Raw genomic sequence first — 17,481 nt, 5'->3', positions numbered from 1 at the left:
GAGGGGGCTGCCAGTGACGTCAAGCTGCAATAACGTAAAATAAAACAAGCTTTTTAGACTTTACACACTGTGCATATATGGACGAATAAAACTCTGGAAATGTTGTAAAGAGAGTTTCTGTGTGAGAGAGAGTCTGGCAGCTGCTGGGAGGGATTTGTCGCCACTTCATCTCTGTGGGACACATAGCTACAGTATGCATCACCCTTTTTGTTTACCCACAAGCCCTTGCTGCAACGTAGGGCTCCCCATGTGTGAGCACATGCTCTCATGTGGTTTCATATAAACACATGGTTTCTCTCTTCTCCCTTTTCCAATGTGAAATCATTACAGTGACTGTAGGGTGTGACTGTTGTTTCTGCACGTGACGTCAATGTAGAAGTTGCTTGTTTTTATAGAGAATTGTCAGAAAGATTTGATTGTTAATGTCATTGTTAATTCGTTGCTCCACTTCCCGTCATTCATTCTCCCTTCACATAAGCACACACACACTGGCACACACAGGAAACACTGGTCTGGGTAATGAATGGAGGGGTGATGGAAGGACGACACACACACACACACACACACACACACACACACACACACACACACACACACACACACAGTGAGACAGCAAGATTGTGGCTCCTCCCCCCGACGATGCTCACGTCCACTTTTAAACATCACACCACTGCTGTAGCACCGCCCTCCTGTCGGCTTCATAGAAACTCATCAGATGTGACTCGGACCCCATAATATTTTGCTGGCACTCGTCTTTTACGCACAGCCGCTGCGTGACTCTGCTGTCTGCACTCTCTGTGTGATCCAGAGCCTTTTTACGCACGGGTCTTGCTGTGAACTCACCCACCACTCCTCCATAACCTGCGCTCATCATAGCTGACTGACCCTTCCGTTGCTGTCAACTAAGAAGAAGTAAGGAGGAGAGGACATGTTTGGGATGTGGAGGAGATTCAACGGGCTGTCAACATGTTGGTGTCTGCTGATGCTGATTCATTTTTTGCCCCAAGCAGGTAAGAAATGTGATTTCCTGGAAAGTACCTTTCATGCCACACAGAGGGATGCTCCGGTGTGTAAACATTGGTGTGGCTGATTGTGGCGAAACATAGAAATATCGTTCATAGTCCACGATTTAATATTTATGTCTGGCAGTATTCTTTCGCATCATTTTTGTTGTTCATATATCACAAATGTAGGCTAAATGTTTCCTCGAGCTCCTGTGGTGAATGTGACTGGTGGATGAGGGGAATTACTTTGTGTTGAGAAACATTTGGCTCATTCTGAGTGTCATTTAACTCTCCTGTGAATTTAATAACTGTGAAAACGACAACGAGGACGTGTATAACAAAATATTATCTGTGATAACGACACGCTGTGGTTTCTATATTGGGTAGAAATGAATGGAATAAGCGCAACGCACTCTGATTGGTCCACTCCGCTGTCGAATGCAACCGAACAGCCAATCACGTTCAGCCGTGTTGCCGGCCCGTGTCAAGTTTCGGGTGGGCGGAACAAACAGAAATAGGCGGCTGTCAACTCGAAAGGGTGTGGCAACACCATCCTCTCTGCAGGAGCTGGAGGAAATGAGATGCTGGAAAATCTGTATTTTTCTTTTGGCTGCACAAGCTTATCTAAACATAATAGGAGTGTGTGTGTGTGTGTGTGTGTGTGTGTGTGTGTGTGTGTGTGTGTGTGTGTGTGTGTGTGTTCACCCCCTCCTCTGTTTAACTTATCCCCTGGACAGTAATACCACACATTCAGTATCACATCATACCAGAGGAAATAGCTTCTGGAGGTTTTACTTAGACTGAGTAAATATTTTGAGTGTTGCTCATAAGACACAGACATTCTACCCTCAAGCACACACAATATAATAGAAAAAGTAGGGTTGCAAGCAGGTAAAGCAAGCAAACTTTATTTATATAGCACTTTTTGAATGACACGTAGAGGACCATAAGAAACCAGCAGAATTAAGTGTACAACACTGTTAGAGAGAGAAAATACAAAGTGTTAATTTAAGGGAAAAGGGGAAAAAAGGAAAGGAAAAAAGACGCTTTTGAAGATGCACACTGTGATACATTTGCCTATACTGACGGCTTTAAGATATGACCAACATTAAAGGAAAGCACCACCTAAATTTCATGTTGTCTCCAAGGTCTAGGAAAGTTCAATAAATATTTGTGGACATGAGCTACTCTCTCTTAAAGCCAGAAACTAGAGAAGTAAGTCTTTTTTTATACCGAAGTGAGCTTTATTCTATTGTAGTGTTTTCAGCTCTGAGCCAGAGAATGTACCCATATAGACAGAACATTGCCCTGGGTCAGGCTGTTCCCACGCACAGCAGTTCACCAAATTTCATGCATATCTTGAACCAGTAATTTGTGCATAATGCCAGTATTTCAGAAGGCTGCAATCAGGTGACCAATACACTGACGGTAGTAAAGAAGGAAGTGGTCCCGAGCGGTTCATTTAGGAGGCAGGTTGGGGCGGTGGATGGGTTACAAAATACAGACTTTCCCCAGGAGACACAAGCATTAACTTTTAATGAACTTTGAGTCATTTTAAATTTTGTCACTATGTCATCATTATGTCTCTTTCCTAATCCTGACCACAGTAACTTCACTTGTGTGAACCTAGCCTCTGTAACTTTACATTAATTATGTGACTTAACGTCAAGGACATAATGTCATCCGTGGGGCATTAATTCATAGAATATCATACAAACTGTTGTGTTTGCATTTTCGTACGTTATCATACAAACCTTTGTATGAAGATACAATCCCCTGAGACTAGAACATCTTTTACAATTCAATGTCTGTGGAGCAGCTCCAGGCTTCATACCCTATGACATGACAAAGTTGAGTTTTAGCACTCTAGTTTTTGCATTTAGGAGAGAGATGTTCATGTTTACTCATATTTTTGGAGTGTTTTTGACCATAGGAATAACATGTATGAATTTTGAAAACTGGAGTGCTTCCCCTGTAAGAAGTGGTGAGTCATACATATCAACTATTAATACCTCATTGACAGACACTTGAATGACTAATTGAATACTCAAACTGTGCTTAATTTTAGCCCCACATCATCACCGTTCAATTTTAGCAACAAATGACTTATTACAATATGCCATTTATTGTTATACAACTATGTCGACTGGTGAAGGAGTGAACTGAATGCCCTTTAAGGCCAAAAATGTGCTGAGAATGAACCTGGCTTCAGCCCCATTCTGCCAGCCTGTAATCCCTTGATAATCTCAACTCAACTCCAAGAGCTTTTTAGATTAAAACTGAAGTTTTTTTCCAGTTCATGGCACTCACTTCCAGTCATCAGATCTAGTAGTGTGTGTCTGTGTCTGTGTGTGTGAGGGAAATATTCACATGCACTTTCTTTCTCTTTGTTTAAAGGTCGGGCTCAGGTTTGATTAATGTACTCATTTTGTGTTTACGGTACTCCTGAAATGAGGCCATGCTCTGTACTAAAGAAGCATGGAAGACTAAACTTTTAGACTGTGGTGACCTACAAAGACTTTCATCTATCAATAATTTAGAAATACCTCTGTAGCACGCTGTACAATTAGAAGGCTGGCGTTGCCCATTCACTGAAGTGTGCAGGGGTGAGATACTGACATGCTGCAGAGGAAATGTGCAGCAGTTTGATGCAGATAGCAACCTCATTATCAAGTCTGAAAGTTGAAGTCTTGCACCGTCTCTGCCCAGAGTCTTTAACTAAGATGATTGTGTTTTTGGCATCTGGGATCAAATTTAATTTGGCCACATTACTGTTTGTCTCAATATTGTGTAGCAACAGTAGATTACTGAACCAGTATGTACTCAGATCCAAAGCAGAAGTTGCTCCTCATAATGCACATGTATCCTGGTTATTTATTAACTGCTGACTGTATGTTTGTGTCAATAAACACACCTCTTTATGAAGGTTCTTGGTGTGTGTGCGCACTGCATGCATGTGCCATAAAAAGACAGGAATGCATTGTTAGTAGACAAAGTCACATGTGGTTACAAAGAGGGATTGTTGTCGTGCAGCATTGTGACGGCCGCTTGTTTAACCTCTTGTGAGTATCTGCCATTCATTCGGCCAGTTCCTGCTGTCAGACAAGCATGGCTTTTCATACATTTCGGAGTGAACTGCAGCAGTCTGGTGTGTGTTTGTGGCGGCACTCGAATGGCCTTACATGGCGGTGTTATGGCTGGGCGGTTTGCTGGTTGTCAGGTTCACACTGTGGGTATAAATAGCAGGTAGATGATTCGTTTTTTCTGCAGGAGCAATTAATGCACTCTCTGCTTGTTATACTTTTCAAACAGGTCTGCTGACTTGAATTTGTGGTTTTGTGTTCAGCTCTCTGTCTGCAGGTGTAAATGTCAGCAGTAGCATGCATGCAGTAGATTTTGACTTTCTCAACTGTGCCCAACAGTGTGAGAGGAAATACGATTGTGGCGTAGGTGACCCAATTTCATTTTCACTGTAGCTACAAGGACCAAAAATATGCTCAACATCACATTTAAGTAACATTTGAAGTAGATCTTTAAAAAGATAGTGATTTAAAAATACTTAAGTCGAAAGATTAATGTGACAAAACAGTAAATAACTAATATCTTCTTATTTAGTCAAACTAAACCTGAGGTTTTCACCACAGAAAAGACTTCCTGTAAAGAATTAAAGGAAACCTCCTCTTGCTGAACTGTATTCTTAGGAGGCTCATGACCCATATGTGGAAGCGGCAGGGAAGATTAGTGGTGGAAAATTGAAAAAAAAAACGGCTTGTACAGTTAACAGTCTCCACCCTCAGAGACGAGGTCAGGAGTTTGGAGGTCAGAGTCTGACCCAGTTTTGCTTTTTCTTCTGCAACTGGAATGAATGAACGATTCTCAGAAAAGGAAAGTGAGCAAGACTCGTTTTATTTCGTTATACATACTGTATGCCAACGCATGTTTTGAGTAAAGGCTGAAGTATGCTTTGGAAACTCTTTGCCTGGAATCCCCGCAGGCTGCATGCCTGGCCGCCCCACCATGTGTGAGCGATTGTGCGTATACGTGGTTTCCCTGAAAATGTGAGCATGTGGGGTACACGGGAAGTGCCCCTCAGCATCAGCCAAAGTTTTTCCCTTAATTAGTGAAACCTTGAATCAACTTTAAATGGGACCTATTAGGCTCATTTTTAGGTTCATACTTGTATTTTGGGTAGAATGTGTTAACATGCTTTAATGTTCAAAAACACTTTATTTTCTGTGCTTGAACATTTGTATTCACCCTCTGTCTGAGATGCTCCATTTTAGCGCCTATCGCTTTAAGTCCCCCTCCTGAAAAAGACCATTCTGCTCTGATTGGTTAGTGTTTCCAGATCTTCCACATTTGTGCTCCCGGCATCTCCGCACCATCTGCATCCACCGCTGAGGAATGACTGTATCGGGGGAAAACGGCACTTTCCGCCATGAAAATTCACCAATAAAAGTTCATATACCAAAATCTTCACAACTAAACGTTCCAGCAGGAATGTTATCTGAAATCAGGGAGAAGTTAACAACATTGGCAACCAAGTTTACATGTTTCCCTGATGTTAGTAAGTGGCTACATGTAGCAGTGTAGGCTATGTAATGTAAACATTGGCAGTAGCGTGCCTGGAGCAGATGACCATAAAAAAAATCCATCACAAGCTGACATCAACTCATTTTGAAAGGAGAAAAAAAGGTGGAATATTCAGAACAGTCTGAAGCCTGATTTTTTTTGCTCACAGGGATTACTTTTGCACATATTTGCGTCATTATTTTAATGATGTTTAATATAAACATCTGACGTTGTAATGTTTTATATTCATGACAGAAAATAAGGAAAAGCATAATAGCCCCCTCTCATGTTCCCAAGAAAAACAAAAGATGAGAATCAGTCAACGTCTCACTTCTTGTTTTATATTTTCAACGCAGGAAGGAGGTGACTCTTTGTGGCAAGCCCAGTATTGAGAAAGCATCCTCACCACGTTTGACAGTTTCCTGAATTACCACTCTATCGTAATCCATCAGACCTGTACAGTCTGTCTTTCTTTAACTGTCATCACTCGTTCACACACTCAAGTTGACAGACTTTCTTGTGCTTAGAGTCTCGGCCTAGGTCTGTGGGTCACCGTAGTGATGCTGTTATAAGGAATGTCACTCTGGGACCAATCAGCTACTGGTGGTGTGATTATTAGGCTCCTCCTATGCCATTGTCTTAAAGGGATAGTCTGTCATGTCCTCAGCCTCCAGGTCTCAGGAGAGACTGGTGATGCAGAGGTGATGGAGGATGAAACACACTTGAATGTGAAAGGCCGTTGTTGGGTTCACACATACCTTGATGTTGATGCCCTCTTTGCTTTGACTGGCGACTTTGCTGAGGTGTGATCACCTCGGGGCAAGACCTCTGAGCCCAAAATAAACTGGGGTCAATTTAAGGTCGAAACCGCTTCAAACTTTCAAAGCTCAAGCGGAGAAGTGAGGCTCTTGCCACTTGTGTGACAAAAAGTCCTGAAATGTTCCATACCTGAAATGTGTCAAAACAATGAGAAACAGAGGCGTGTGGTTGGGTTAAACTTGGTTTTCGTAACTTAATGATTGCTACACCTCAGAGTTCACCTGTAGGTGGACCAAAGATGTAGATGAGCAATGAGTGGAGATTGCCACCAAAGTTGCAACATCAATGAAACACACTTTTGTACATCCAATAAATATTTTTCCGTCTGACTCTTCCTCTTATTTATGACCTTTTCTTTTTAATTTATTGTTTATTCTTCTGTTATCTTTTTGTAAAATATGGACTTTAATGTCCAAAAGTAAAGTGAAATGAAGAGAGGTTTAACTGATTTGTGGGTATGACTCCCAGTGTGTGCATCATGAGAGAACAATGACAGATAGGACTACTAATTTTGTTTTTCTGCCAAGAAAGGGCCTCCTCTGTCTAAACACGTCACATCCAGCATCCAAATTATTACTTCACATCTTGTTCTAACACGAGTCTGGGAACCACACGGTGTTGTTATCTTAATTTGGTAATCTCCTCTTAGTTTGACAAGAGTAAAGGTGTGGTTTTCACACTCAGTTATCTGAGCACCAGTGGCCTTCAATAGTAATCATTTGTCCTGTGTGTAATTTTCAGTTAAATATTAACCTCACAGTGACACCAGTTATATTTATGTGTGTTAACTGAAGCTCACGTTACTACAAGGTGCTCACGAGTGCTTTTATCATTCACAGATGCAGTCTACACATGCAGCTCCACTCAGTTTACATGCGGAAATGGGAGGTGCATCACCCGCAAGTGGATTTGTGATGGAAGTGACGACTGTGGTGATGGAACTGATGAACTGCCTGCAACCTGCGGTAATTTAATCACTGATATGACTTTGATCTGCCTGAAGAATAAAGACAAAATTAAGTACACGTACTAGGACTGCAACTAGGGATTGTCTTTATTATCCATTTATCTGCCATTTACTTTCTTAATCAATTATTTTGTCTATAAAAGTAATAGTATTTTTTTTTTTTTAAAGTTGTGACAATGCCTATGACTTTTTTCACAGAGCCCACCATGATGCCTTCTGTTTGCTTGTTTTATCTGACCAAAAATTCAAAAACCAGAGATTTTAAATTTGCTATCTGAAATGACAAAGAAAAGAATCAAATCTGTACATTTGAGCAGCTGGAACCAGCAAATGTTGGGAATATTTGCCTAAAAATGAAGAAAGCAATGATAAGAATAATTATTTTTTGTTAAATTTTAATTTTCTGTTAATTTACTAATAGATTTATCAACTAATTATTGGAGCTCTACATGGCATGACCATAAATATTAATCAAAATTATATTAATACAAAATATGACAGAAAGCATTATCTTGACCTGCTCATCACATCAAACCATAAACATCATTTACAACAGTGAAGCCACTGAACAACAATAGTTTATTGTTCAGTTCTTTAACGTACTCTGACTGTTTCGTAGGTCTTGACTCTGTGTCGATACATGTGATCATCAGTCATACTTTCTGTTTCTGTCCTCAGCAACCAAAACCTGTCTGCCGACACAGTTCAATTGCGGCCCTCCCAGGAACCAGTGTATACCAGGAGGCTGGCACTGTGACGGCAGGGCTGAATGTGACAACGGAGCGGATGAAGAAAACTGCAGTAAGTTTTATATAGCCTAGTTATTTCACACTTTTCAAAACATACTTAAACAAGTGACTTCCTGATTTTGTCTGCAGGAGTATGGTGTCCAATTTGAATTCATTTAGTTTAAAATAAGTTAAGATACACTTTATTGATCCCACACAGCGAAACAGAAGTCAGAAGTGTCACAGCAGCAAAACTAAGTACAATGATAGATGCATGGTGTAGATAAGTAATTTTAAAAAATAGAAAACCATATACATTATGTGCATTTACCATACAATGAGGATAATGATATACCACATATAAATACAACAGTGTACTAAAATAAATCATTACCAATATAGTTAGGAGATAAAAGTAAGTAATTCAAAAATTGCACTTTTAAGAGTGGAATCAGATGATGGCCCCAAACATTATGTTATTATAACAATAAATAACTCTACTGTTTTGATTGTTTTGATGTTTTTGGTGTGAATTTCACATCTAAATCATATCTAGCCTTAACACCATATTAATTCCTCTCTTCTCCCTCTCCTGTTGCACCACAGTGGCCAAACAATGCAGCGCCAGTGAGTTTCGCTGTGGCAACGGCCAATGTATTTCCAAGTCCTTCGTTTGCGACAGGGACAACGACTGTTCAGACGGCTCAGATGAGGCTTCCTGCCCCAAACCCAGCTGCAGCTCTCGTTCTTTCCAGTGCAACAACTCAGTGTGTGTGCTGGCCATGTGGCGCTGTGATGGAGACGAGGACTGCGCCGACGGGTCAGATGAGTGGCCACAGAACTGTGTGGGACAGGAACCCAAGAAGACGCCGGCACTCTGTGGTGTCCACTACTTCCAGTGTGCAAATGGGGACTGTGTCCACAGTGGCTGGAGGTGTGACGGAGCCAGTGACTGCCGGGATGGATCGGACGAGGTCAACTGCAGTGAGTTGGCTTTCTGTAAATCTTATTAATTCCCTAGCTTTTCCATTCCATCCATCTTCTCTTCAGCAAACTTCTGAAAACGCTTCTTTGGCTCATATTTAGTTTTTACTTTAATAGCAAAACTGTGCCCAACAGATGTAGCCCATTCATGCTTGAGAATACATAATATCCTGTTGGAAACCTGCTCAGTATCATAAGTGTTAACATAAGACTCACAACAAATAATGTCAGTGAGGATTTTTTCCTCATTCTATCTGATTTTTCTGCCATTTCTCTCTGTCTCATTTCACTGTCTCTTTTTCTTTTTTTCTTTTTTAAGCTCGCACTACTTGTCGCCCAGATGAGTTCCGGTGTAATGATGGTGCCTGTATCCATGGCAGCCGCCAATGTGACAAAGTACCTGACTGCAGGGACCAGAGTGATGAAGCCGACTGCCAAAAAGGTGACTATTTCACCAATGCACTCAACTGTATACCAGGCAGACTCAAGTCACAAATTTAATGATTTGAGACATTACAAAATCAAAGAAGACCTACAGCTTGACTTGGACTTTAACAACAATGACTCCTGAATTCATCTGGACTTGAGCCTTTTGAGTTGAAAATATTTGATACCTTCCCCCAAGACCAAAGATTTAAAAGTATGTTATTTAAAAAAAAAAATTAATTAATCTCCTTTTATCTCCTGAATCAACGAGTCCAGCGAGTCGACACTTAATTCTCCAAATGATCTTCTTAGTTTGAACCAACTCTACAGAATCCAATCAAGTAGAAGGAGAGAACCATAAAGAACATTACTGAGTGCTGAAATGACACCAAAGATAATTTTGCTGGCCAACAAAAACTATGCGGTGGTCAACAAAAAAACAAATTGCAGTATGCAAAACATTCATGTATTTCTTCACTCATTATCCATAACTGCTTATCCTGTTAAGTGTGGGTGGGCTGGAGCCTATCCCAGCTGACGTTGGGCAAGAAGTGGGATCCACCCTGGACAGGTCGCCAGACTGTCACAGAGCTGACACATAGAGGCAGACAGCCATTCAGGTTCACATTCATACCTATGGGTAATTAAAAGTCATGAATTAACCTAACCTGCATGTCTTCGGACTGGTGGAGGAAGCAGGAGAACCCGAGAAAACCCTCGCTGACACAAGGACAATATGTAAACTCCACACAGAAAGGCTTCAACTAGCTGGCAGGTTCAAATCAGGAAACCTCTTGCTGTGAGGCAGCAATCCTACCCACTGCACCACCATGCCACCCAGTATACAAAACACATGGGTTGAAATTTACAGATAAAAGCACAACAGCTTCCAACTTTGTTTGACATTTAAATTTGCACAAAGAATGGTAAGTCAAGGCAAATATTAACATAGTGAGCTAGAACTTAGCTAATGTTTCTCTGTTGTTAAAATGGCATTATATTTGGATAAAAGCAAATTATGACTTGTTTGGGACTCGAAAATCAAGGTTTACAACTTGGATTTAAGATATACTTTATTGATCACCCAGGGGGGAAATCTGACTTAGGACTTGAGTGCAAAGACTTAAGACTTATTTATGACCTGCAAAACACTGACTTGGTCCAACCTCTGCTGTAAACAGATGCTTATATTTTCTTCCTTAAAACCCACAGAAATGTCGTAATATCTTTGCAAAACAGTCTCATACCATTACATCACACTTACATTCATACTGTTCTTCTCCACAGAAAATGTATGCGAGGGTCCCACTATGTTCCAGTGTGGCAGCGGGGAGTGTATCAGCATGGACAAAGTGTGCGACACACGGAGAGATTGCATAGACCGGTCCGATGAACCTGGCAATGAGTGTGGTAAGTGAAGGCTTATTTTACCCTTCACCCAACAGTCAAAAATCATCAGACCAGGAAATGTATCAAATTCTCAGTATGCTCTCAGGCTCCATTGCTGCTTGTAGAAAAAGAAAAATTGAAACCACATCACGGCCTGGAAAATATGATAGGAACAAGCTGGCCAAGCTGCCGAGCGGCCTAGATAGTTTGTGGTTTGAATAAGTGAGTTAATCGTCATTTCGAGCTACCATTAGGAAAATGGTTATCATGAATACTGTTTAAAAGCTCTGTGTGTCTGTGTCTCCACAGAGAACAATGAGTGTTTGACCAGAAATGGTGGATGCTCCCATTTCTGCAACAACATGAAGATTGGCTACAACTGTTCCTGCCCAGCTGGATACAGGCTGAAGATGGACAAGAAAACCTGTGAAGGTGAGAGGACTGAGTCTGATGAGGCTTTTACAAGATTTGGATTGTGGACATATTTTTTTAAGAAAACAGTATTAGAAACTTGATTTATTTGCCATCTGCTGTCTTTCAATATCCCCCTTGACCCTCTGTTCCTCCACCTGCAGACATCGATGAATGTGCTGAGCCAGACACTTGCAGTCAGATCTGCATCAACCTGCCCGGCAGCTACAAGTGTGATTGCAAGGAGGGCTATGAGATCGACCCCGTGAGCAAGACATGCAGGGCTGAATTAGGTAATGTTTGGTAGAAAGCCGGAACTTACTCTCAAGAGCAGCTGTCTCATCTGACAGTTGAGATTTGTGGAGCTATCTGAAAAATGTTTCCTTACTCTCTCGTCTGTGTCCTCCAGGCACAGTGCCCACCCTCATCTTCACCAATAGACACGAGGTGAGGAAGATGGCGGCGGACCGCAGCGATTACGTTCGTCTGATCCCCCAGCTAAAGAATGTGGTGGCTCTGGACATGGACATGCCGAACAAGATGCTCTTCTGGTCTGACCTGTCGCTGAAGAAAATTTACAGGTTAGAAAGACTCAGTTCATCAAAGGATTGCGTAGCTTTTGCGACATCTGTACAAATAAGACAAAAAGAATAGTGTAATTCTCAAAGCACCCCTTACTGCGCTGCCAAGCAAATAGTGTCTCAGTGCTTCTGTGCTATTTGCACATATTTAAATTAGGTGTTATGCATACAACAGTCCAATTCATAAAGATCAGCGCCAACAGCCACACGCAGTTACAGTTAGATTATTAGCATCTTAAGAGATTTGGTGGTAGCTGAAGCGCACTGACCAAATATGGTTTCTCTCTGTTTAAATCACTTGCCTGAAGTCAGACGCAAAAGAGGCATCACGGGTGTGTGTAGTGTAATGTCACCAGCGCGATAACTTTTGTGCAACAGACCTTGAGACAGGGCAGATAGCAGTTGCACATGATGTGCAATTCATGGTGCTATCAGTAGCCGCAATCCATTATTTGTGAGTTCGCCCCTGAAACTTCACTGATCTGTTTCTTTTGCTGCACAACGAAGCCTGTTTCTATAACTCTATATTTGATTTGAATGCAATATCTGTCTCTAAAGTGAATTTGTCCTCCCTCATCTGTCTCCCTACAGCTCCCACATAGACATGGCTGGTAACTCCTCTTACCACACTGTGGTAATTGGCAGTGGCATCGAGGCCCCAGAGGGCATTGCGGTGGATTGGATCCATGGCAACATCTACTGGACTGACAGCATTTTGAAGACAATCTCTGTGGCAACAACAGACGGCAGCAAGAGGAAGACCGTGATCACAGAGAACCTGCAGAAGCCAAGAGCCATCACAGTCGACCCTGTAAATAAGTAAGTGGAAGTTTCAGACAGGTTGCAGATATGAGACAGACTTGTGAAATTGCTGAAATACATTTAAGTTTGGGATCAACTGGAGCTTTAGCTTTGCTGTGTCCTCTTCAGCTTTATGTACTGGACAGACTGGGGTGAGGAGGCCAAGATAGAGAAGAGCGGGTTAAATGGAGCAGATCGTGTTGCCTTGGTAACAGATAACATCATGTGGCCCAATGGCATCACCCTGGGTAAGCAGAATGACAAAGGATGCACTAAATGGAAACCAATTCAATCTGTATTATTAGCACACATTTATATCTACCAGTCTGATATCTATAACATGCCTCGTTGTGTTTCCTGCTTTCTCTGGACAGACATGGTCAACCAGCGTCTGTACTGGGTGGACTCCAAGATGCACACTCTCTCCAGCATTGATGTCAACGGAGGGACAAGACACAGTGTCGTTTTCAGCGAGCAGAAGCTTGCCCACCCCCTCTCTCTGACCGTCTTTGAGGTTAGTGACGACGTTAATGTATCCCAGGTGGATATGAGAGGTGTTTAATTTCAAAGCAGCCAGTCAGCAATCCAGTTCATGCATGGTGAGCATTATTAAGCTGAAATGGTTTAGAAGTAAGAAGCCAGAGCTGGGTGCACACTTTATTACCTATAAATTTAGATCAGTGATGCCGATTCAAAATGAATAATTAATCCATTTGTTTCTGAGGAAACTTGAACAAATGAATATTAAATGAAGTATTGTGAAACTGTATTACTCAAGTTGCATTTCTCTTTTTACAGGAGAAAGTGTTTTGGACAGACTTGACCAACAGTGCTGTTTTCAGTGCCAGTCGCCTGACAGGGAATGACATCACTCAGCTGGCATCTGACCTGGTCCAGCCAGAGGACATCATACTGTACCACAACCTCAAGCAGCCAATTGGTACACAAACCTCACTCATTCTGACGGCTATCGTAACAAACTTTTACGTGCATGTACTGATTTCTAATGCTTCTGATACCCACCTTTCTCTCTTGTAGGTACAAACTGGTGCAGAGAGAGCAACAATTTGAATGGAGGATGCGAGTTTCTGTGCCTCCCTGCCCCTCTGATCAACGAACACTCACCCAAATACACCTGCGCCTGTCCTGACCACATGGCCATGGGACCTGATATGAGGAAATGTGTGACAGGTAGGTGTCACCTGCACATGGCACTATGAATAAACTGAAAATTAACATTGAGTTATGGTGGTAATTCTTATATTTATTTCCCAGCAGCCACAGTTGCCCCTCCTCCCAAAGAAGAAACTGGCACACCACTCCCGCCCAAAGCTCCCACCAAGCCGCCTGCAAAACCAAGGCAGCCTGTCCCTACTACTCCTACTCCTACTCCTACTCCTACTACAACTACAACTACAACTACAACCACAACTACCACCATAGTGACCAAAAAACCCACAACTACCTCGTCTAGCCAGCCCACGCAGCAGCCTGCTGCTAGTGCTCAAGGTACAGGAAGGGGTTCTGGATAATTACTGTTTGATATCTGTACAGTAAATATTAGCCAACAACCAGTTAGCTTAGCATAAGGACTGGAAACAGGGGAAAACTCTCATCTTATTAGCACAACTAAAGCTCATGGATTACTATGTAATATCTCATTTGTTTAATGAGTTGTGGTTTGGAGGGGTTTGTGTGGGACATGTTCTTGGCTGGGCGCAGTGATTTCCTGTAGCCTCCACTGTGTGATAAGCTAAGCTTACCATCTTCTGGCAATAGCTTCATCGAGAATTTGCCATACAGACAAGAGTTCTCACCTTATTTTATTGAATTACATAAAGAAAATAACGTTTTGTCTGTTTTTTCAGGTAACAGATTGGCAGCCTTGCCCGCAGAAGCTCCTTCATCCCACCCTGTTGCTCTCTACATCGTGCTGCCAATACGTAAGTTCCACATTTCAGCCTTTTATGGCTTTCTGGTGAATATTCAACCACACAGCCTGTTCTCTGGTCTCACCTAGTGACGCTGAAATGCTCTTTTGCTCTGCAGTGATCATGGCCCTAGTGGTCTTTGGAGCTGTGTTGCTATGGAGACACTGGCGTCTGAAGAACACCAACACCATCCACTTTGACAATCCAGTGTACCAGAAAACCACCGAGGATGAACTACACATCTGCAGGAACAGCTCTGACGGCTACGTTTATCCTCAGGTATCGTCTCCTTGATACCAGAACACTTTATTGTTGATAAAATACAGTCTCTAAATATGGACTGTTAGTATGTAGTTTTACATCTTTGCTTATTTAATGTTTTTGTTTGTTTTTTGTTTTACAGAGGCAAATGTTGAGCATGGAGGACATGGATGTTGCATGACCCAAAGATGAAGAAGACACGAGCTTTATTTAAAGTGATTTTTTTTCTGATGCAAACATCAAGCAACAAAGGCCTTTTTTCTGCTGCTGCTGCTCAACAGCCCCTTCCCGTCCCTTCCCCCTCAGTGAGCTCATTCTGTGGCTTATGTTTCTGACCTCAGCACTGTGCCGTCCAAGTCTGACTAAAGTACTGAAAAAAAAAAAAGAAAGAAAAAGATCTTTGAAAATCAAGTATAGCAGAACTACAGGATGCCATTTATTCAGACCACAAAATGGTTTCAAAATGAAGGAATAATCCGTGGTTCAGACGATAATGTTCTTAATCCCAGAGCTTTGACTCTTTGAAGCTGTCTGAAAAATGTCTTACTTCGCCACCAACAGATTGCCTCAGTATGTTGATTAAATACACAAAACACAAGTCAAAAAAGCCTGACCTATGCTGTCTTAACACTTGTGTGCCTTCCATCCACAATTTAGTGACATTGATTGATGTGTATAAAGCCCTGTCTGTACATATACAGATATTTTTGTTAACTGACTTCTCGTCCACACACAAACTGAGATGAAGGTTTATCTATACAGGTACTGTGTATATATATATTTGTAAAATGGAGCATTTGGGAAATGATGACGTCATCTCCTCAGTACACTCATGCCATTCTTAATTTGTGTAAAGTGCATACACTAGAAACAACAACAATGATGGATTACCAGTTTGCTAATGTTTTGTTAGCACTGCTTGGTCTAATGATTACTTTACACATAAACTGTAGAACAAGTACTGCTGCACCACTTCACAGACAAATTGAAGCTTCTGCTGCGCCCAATGTTATTGCTCCACCTGCATCCGCATTTAAAGTTGGCAGATGGTGGGACACTTTTAAGAGTGGCATTGTTGTTGATGAGGAATGAAAGGAAAAGTTTTGCAGAGCATCACTTGTATGTTTTGAATGAGCTCCTTCGTCCTTATATCAAAAATAAATCAACAGTAATGACATCCAAGTGGGTGTTTTGAAGAAGGTAATGTTAGCCTGTGCACTTTACAACGTTTTTGATGAAGGGAGACCACTCATGTTGAAGACAATGATAGAGCATTTGCGCTTTTGCATTTTTGTGTGGACAGAGATATTTTGTAAGATGAAGGTTGTGTGGACAGAATTACTTTTTTAAAACTGAGGGAAAATATTTGTTTTGAAAAATGTCTGTATATGTGTAGACAAGGGCCTAAATGCCTTACTGACCCCACTACTTTCCACAGCAGTTTCTGTGATAGTTAATGCTATAGTGTTTTATCCCCGGGTAGTGATGGCCTTCATAATTCCACTGCGGCCTTCTCTCCTCTTAAGTTGCACACTTTGTTGGTTCCCATATCTTTGACATTTGTCTCTGCTGTCAGCCATCATGGTTCCCTTTAAATCAATACTCTTATGTTATTTTATTTCCCATTGTGACCCATTTTCAAACAAGGTTACTGAGTGTGGGGAAGCACAGATGGTTTACATTGTAAATGGAAAAGCTGCTGAGTTTTCTGAAGTCAACCAAAATGAAGAAAATGTCCTTTTTTAAATGAAGATAGTTCATTAAAAAGTGATTGTATGCGATTACTCATCATAATACTGTAAATACTTTCTGTACATACTTTGTAAAACTCTCTTCAGTTCTCTCTGGTGTTGCCTTTTTACATTTGTAAATTTTAATCAAGAGATGTTGTAAATATGTAAGAGATTCTTTTATTTATTTATGGAAATATATGAGAGAAGGTTTTTGATTTTTGTTGTCAGGCTGTAAATACAGTAAAACTATCGCAGCACCTACCACGGTGTATTGTTTTTGTTCCAGCTCAGCCAGTCTAACCATTACATTGTACAGCTGTTATTTAAGTTATGTTCAATCAAAACTTTGGTCACCTGCTCAGTTTAGTGTGTGCGACATCCTATATGAGTCACTACTGCAGGGTAGTGCTGTGTGTTACGGAGAAATGCTAGAGAAGCTCTCTCTGTTTGTTTTTCAGTGATACATGACATAATTTATTTTGCTTCAGCTTTCCTGTTACTTTGACTTTTTGTTGTCAGTGTGAGATGAAGGCATATACTGTGGTGTCAAAGCACGACGTTCTCTGTCACAGCAAAATGTATGAATGGACAAGGATTGATGCACAACAGCCTGCTTGTTAATGCGCATACTTTGTTGTTTTTGGTTGTGTTGGTCTTTTTTTAAATAAAAGAAATTATTTTAAAACCTGTCTTTTTCTTTAACGAGGGTCGGTTTAACTACTGACAACAAGACTGTACTAAACTGGGACATGTGGCAGAAAGAGCTCTCTCATCTGTTCTGAGCCTGATGATTAGATTAAGAGGAGGAGATACAGACTGATCTCAGTACTGAATGTCTTAGAGAGCTCTCCACTAACAAAGCTAATTATTCCTG

At 41.3% G+C, this 17,481-nt stretch overlaps 1 protein-coding gene across 2 annotated transcripts; it reads left to right on the top strand.

Moving 5' to 3' along the window:
- Nucleotides 1–724: 724 nt before the first annotated feature.
- ldlrb (low density lipoprotein receptor b) lies at nt 725–17,292 on the top strand. Of its 2 annotated transcripts, none has more exons than XM_050044124.1 (18): nt 725–1,010; nt 7,235–7,360; nt 8,041–8,163; nt 8,697–9,074; nt 9,394–9,516; nt 10,788–10,910; nt 11,199–11,321; nt 11,465–11,593; nt 11,710–11,881; nt 12,473–12,700; nt 12,812–12,930; nt 13,057–13,196; nt 13,481–13,622; nt 13,721–13,873; nt 13,961–14,191; nt 14,551–14,625; nt 14,732–14,892; nt 15,017–17,292. In XM_050044124.1, the coding sequence occupies exons 1-18, from the start codon at nt 929–931 to the stop codon at nt 15,053–15,055; spliced, it is 2,667 nt and encodes an 888-aa protein (XP_049900081.1). In that variant the 5' UTR covers nt 725–928; the 3' UTR covers nt 15,056–17,292. The 2 variants fall into 2 exon arrangements, with proteins under 2 accessions (XP_049900081.1, XP_049900080.1); XM_050044123.1 differs by having other exon boundaries at nt 726–1,010; nt 13,958–14,191.
- Nucleotides 17,293–17,481: the final 189 nt, after the last annotated feature.

This window comes from Epinephelus moara, chromosome 5 (genome assembly GCF_006386435.1).
Source record: "Epinephelus moara isolate mb chromosome 5, YSFRI_EMoa_1.0, whole genome shotgun sequence".
Taxonomy (NCBI): domain Eukaryota; kingdom Metazoa; phylum Chordata; class Actinopteri; order Perciformes; family Serranidae; genus Epinephelus; species Epinephelus moara.
Note: the sequence above shows the minus strand (reverse complement) of the source record. Positions and strands in the feature narration are given on the sequence as shown.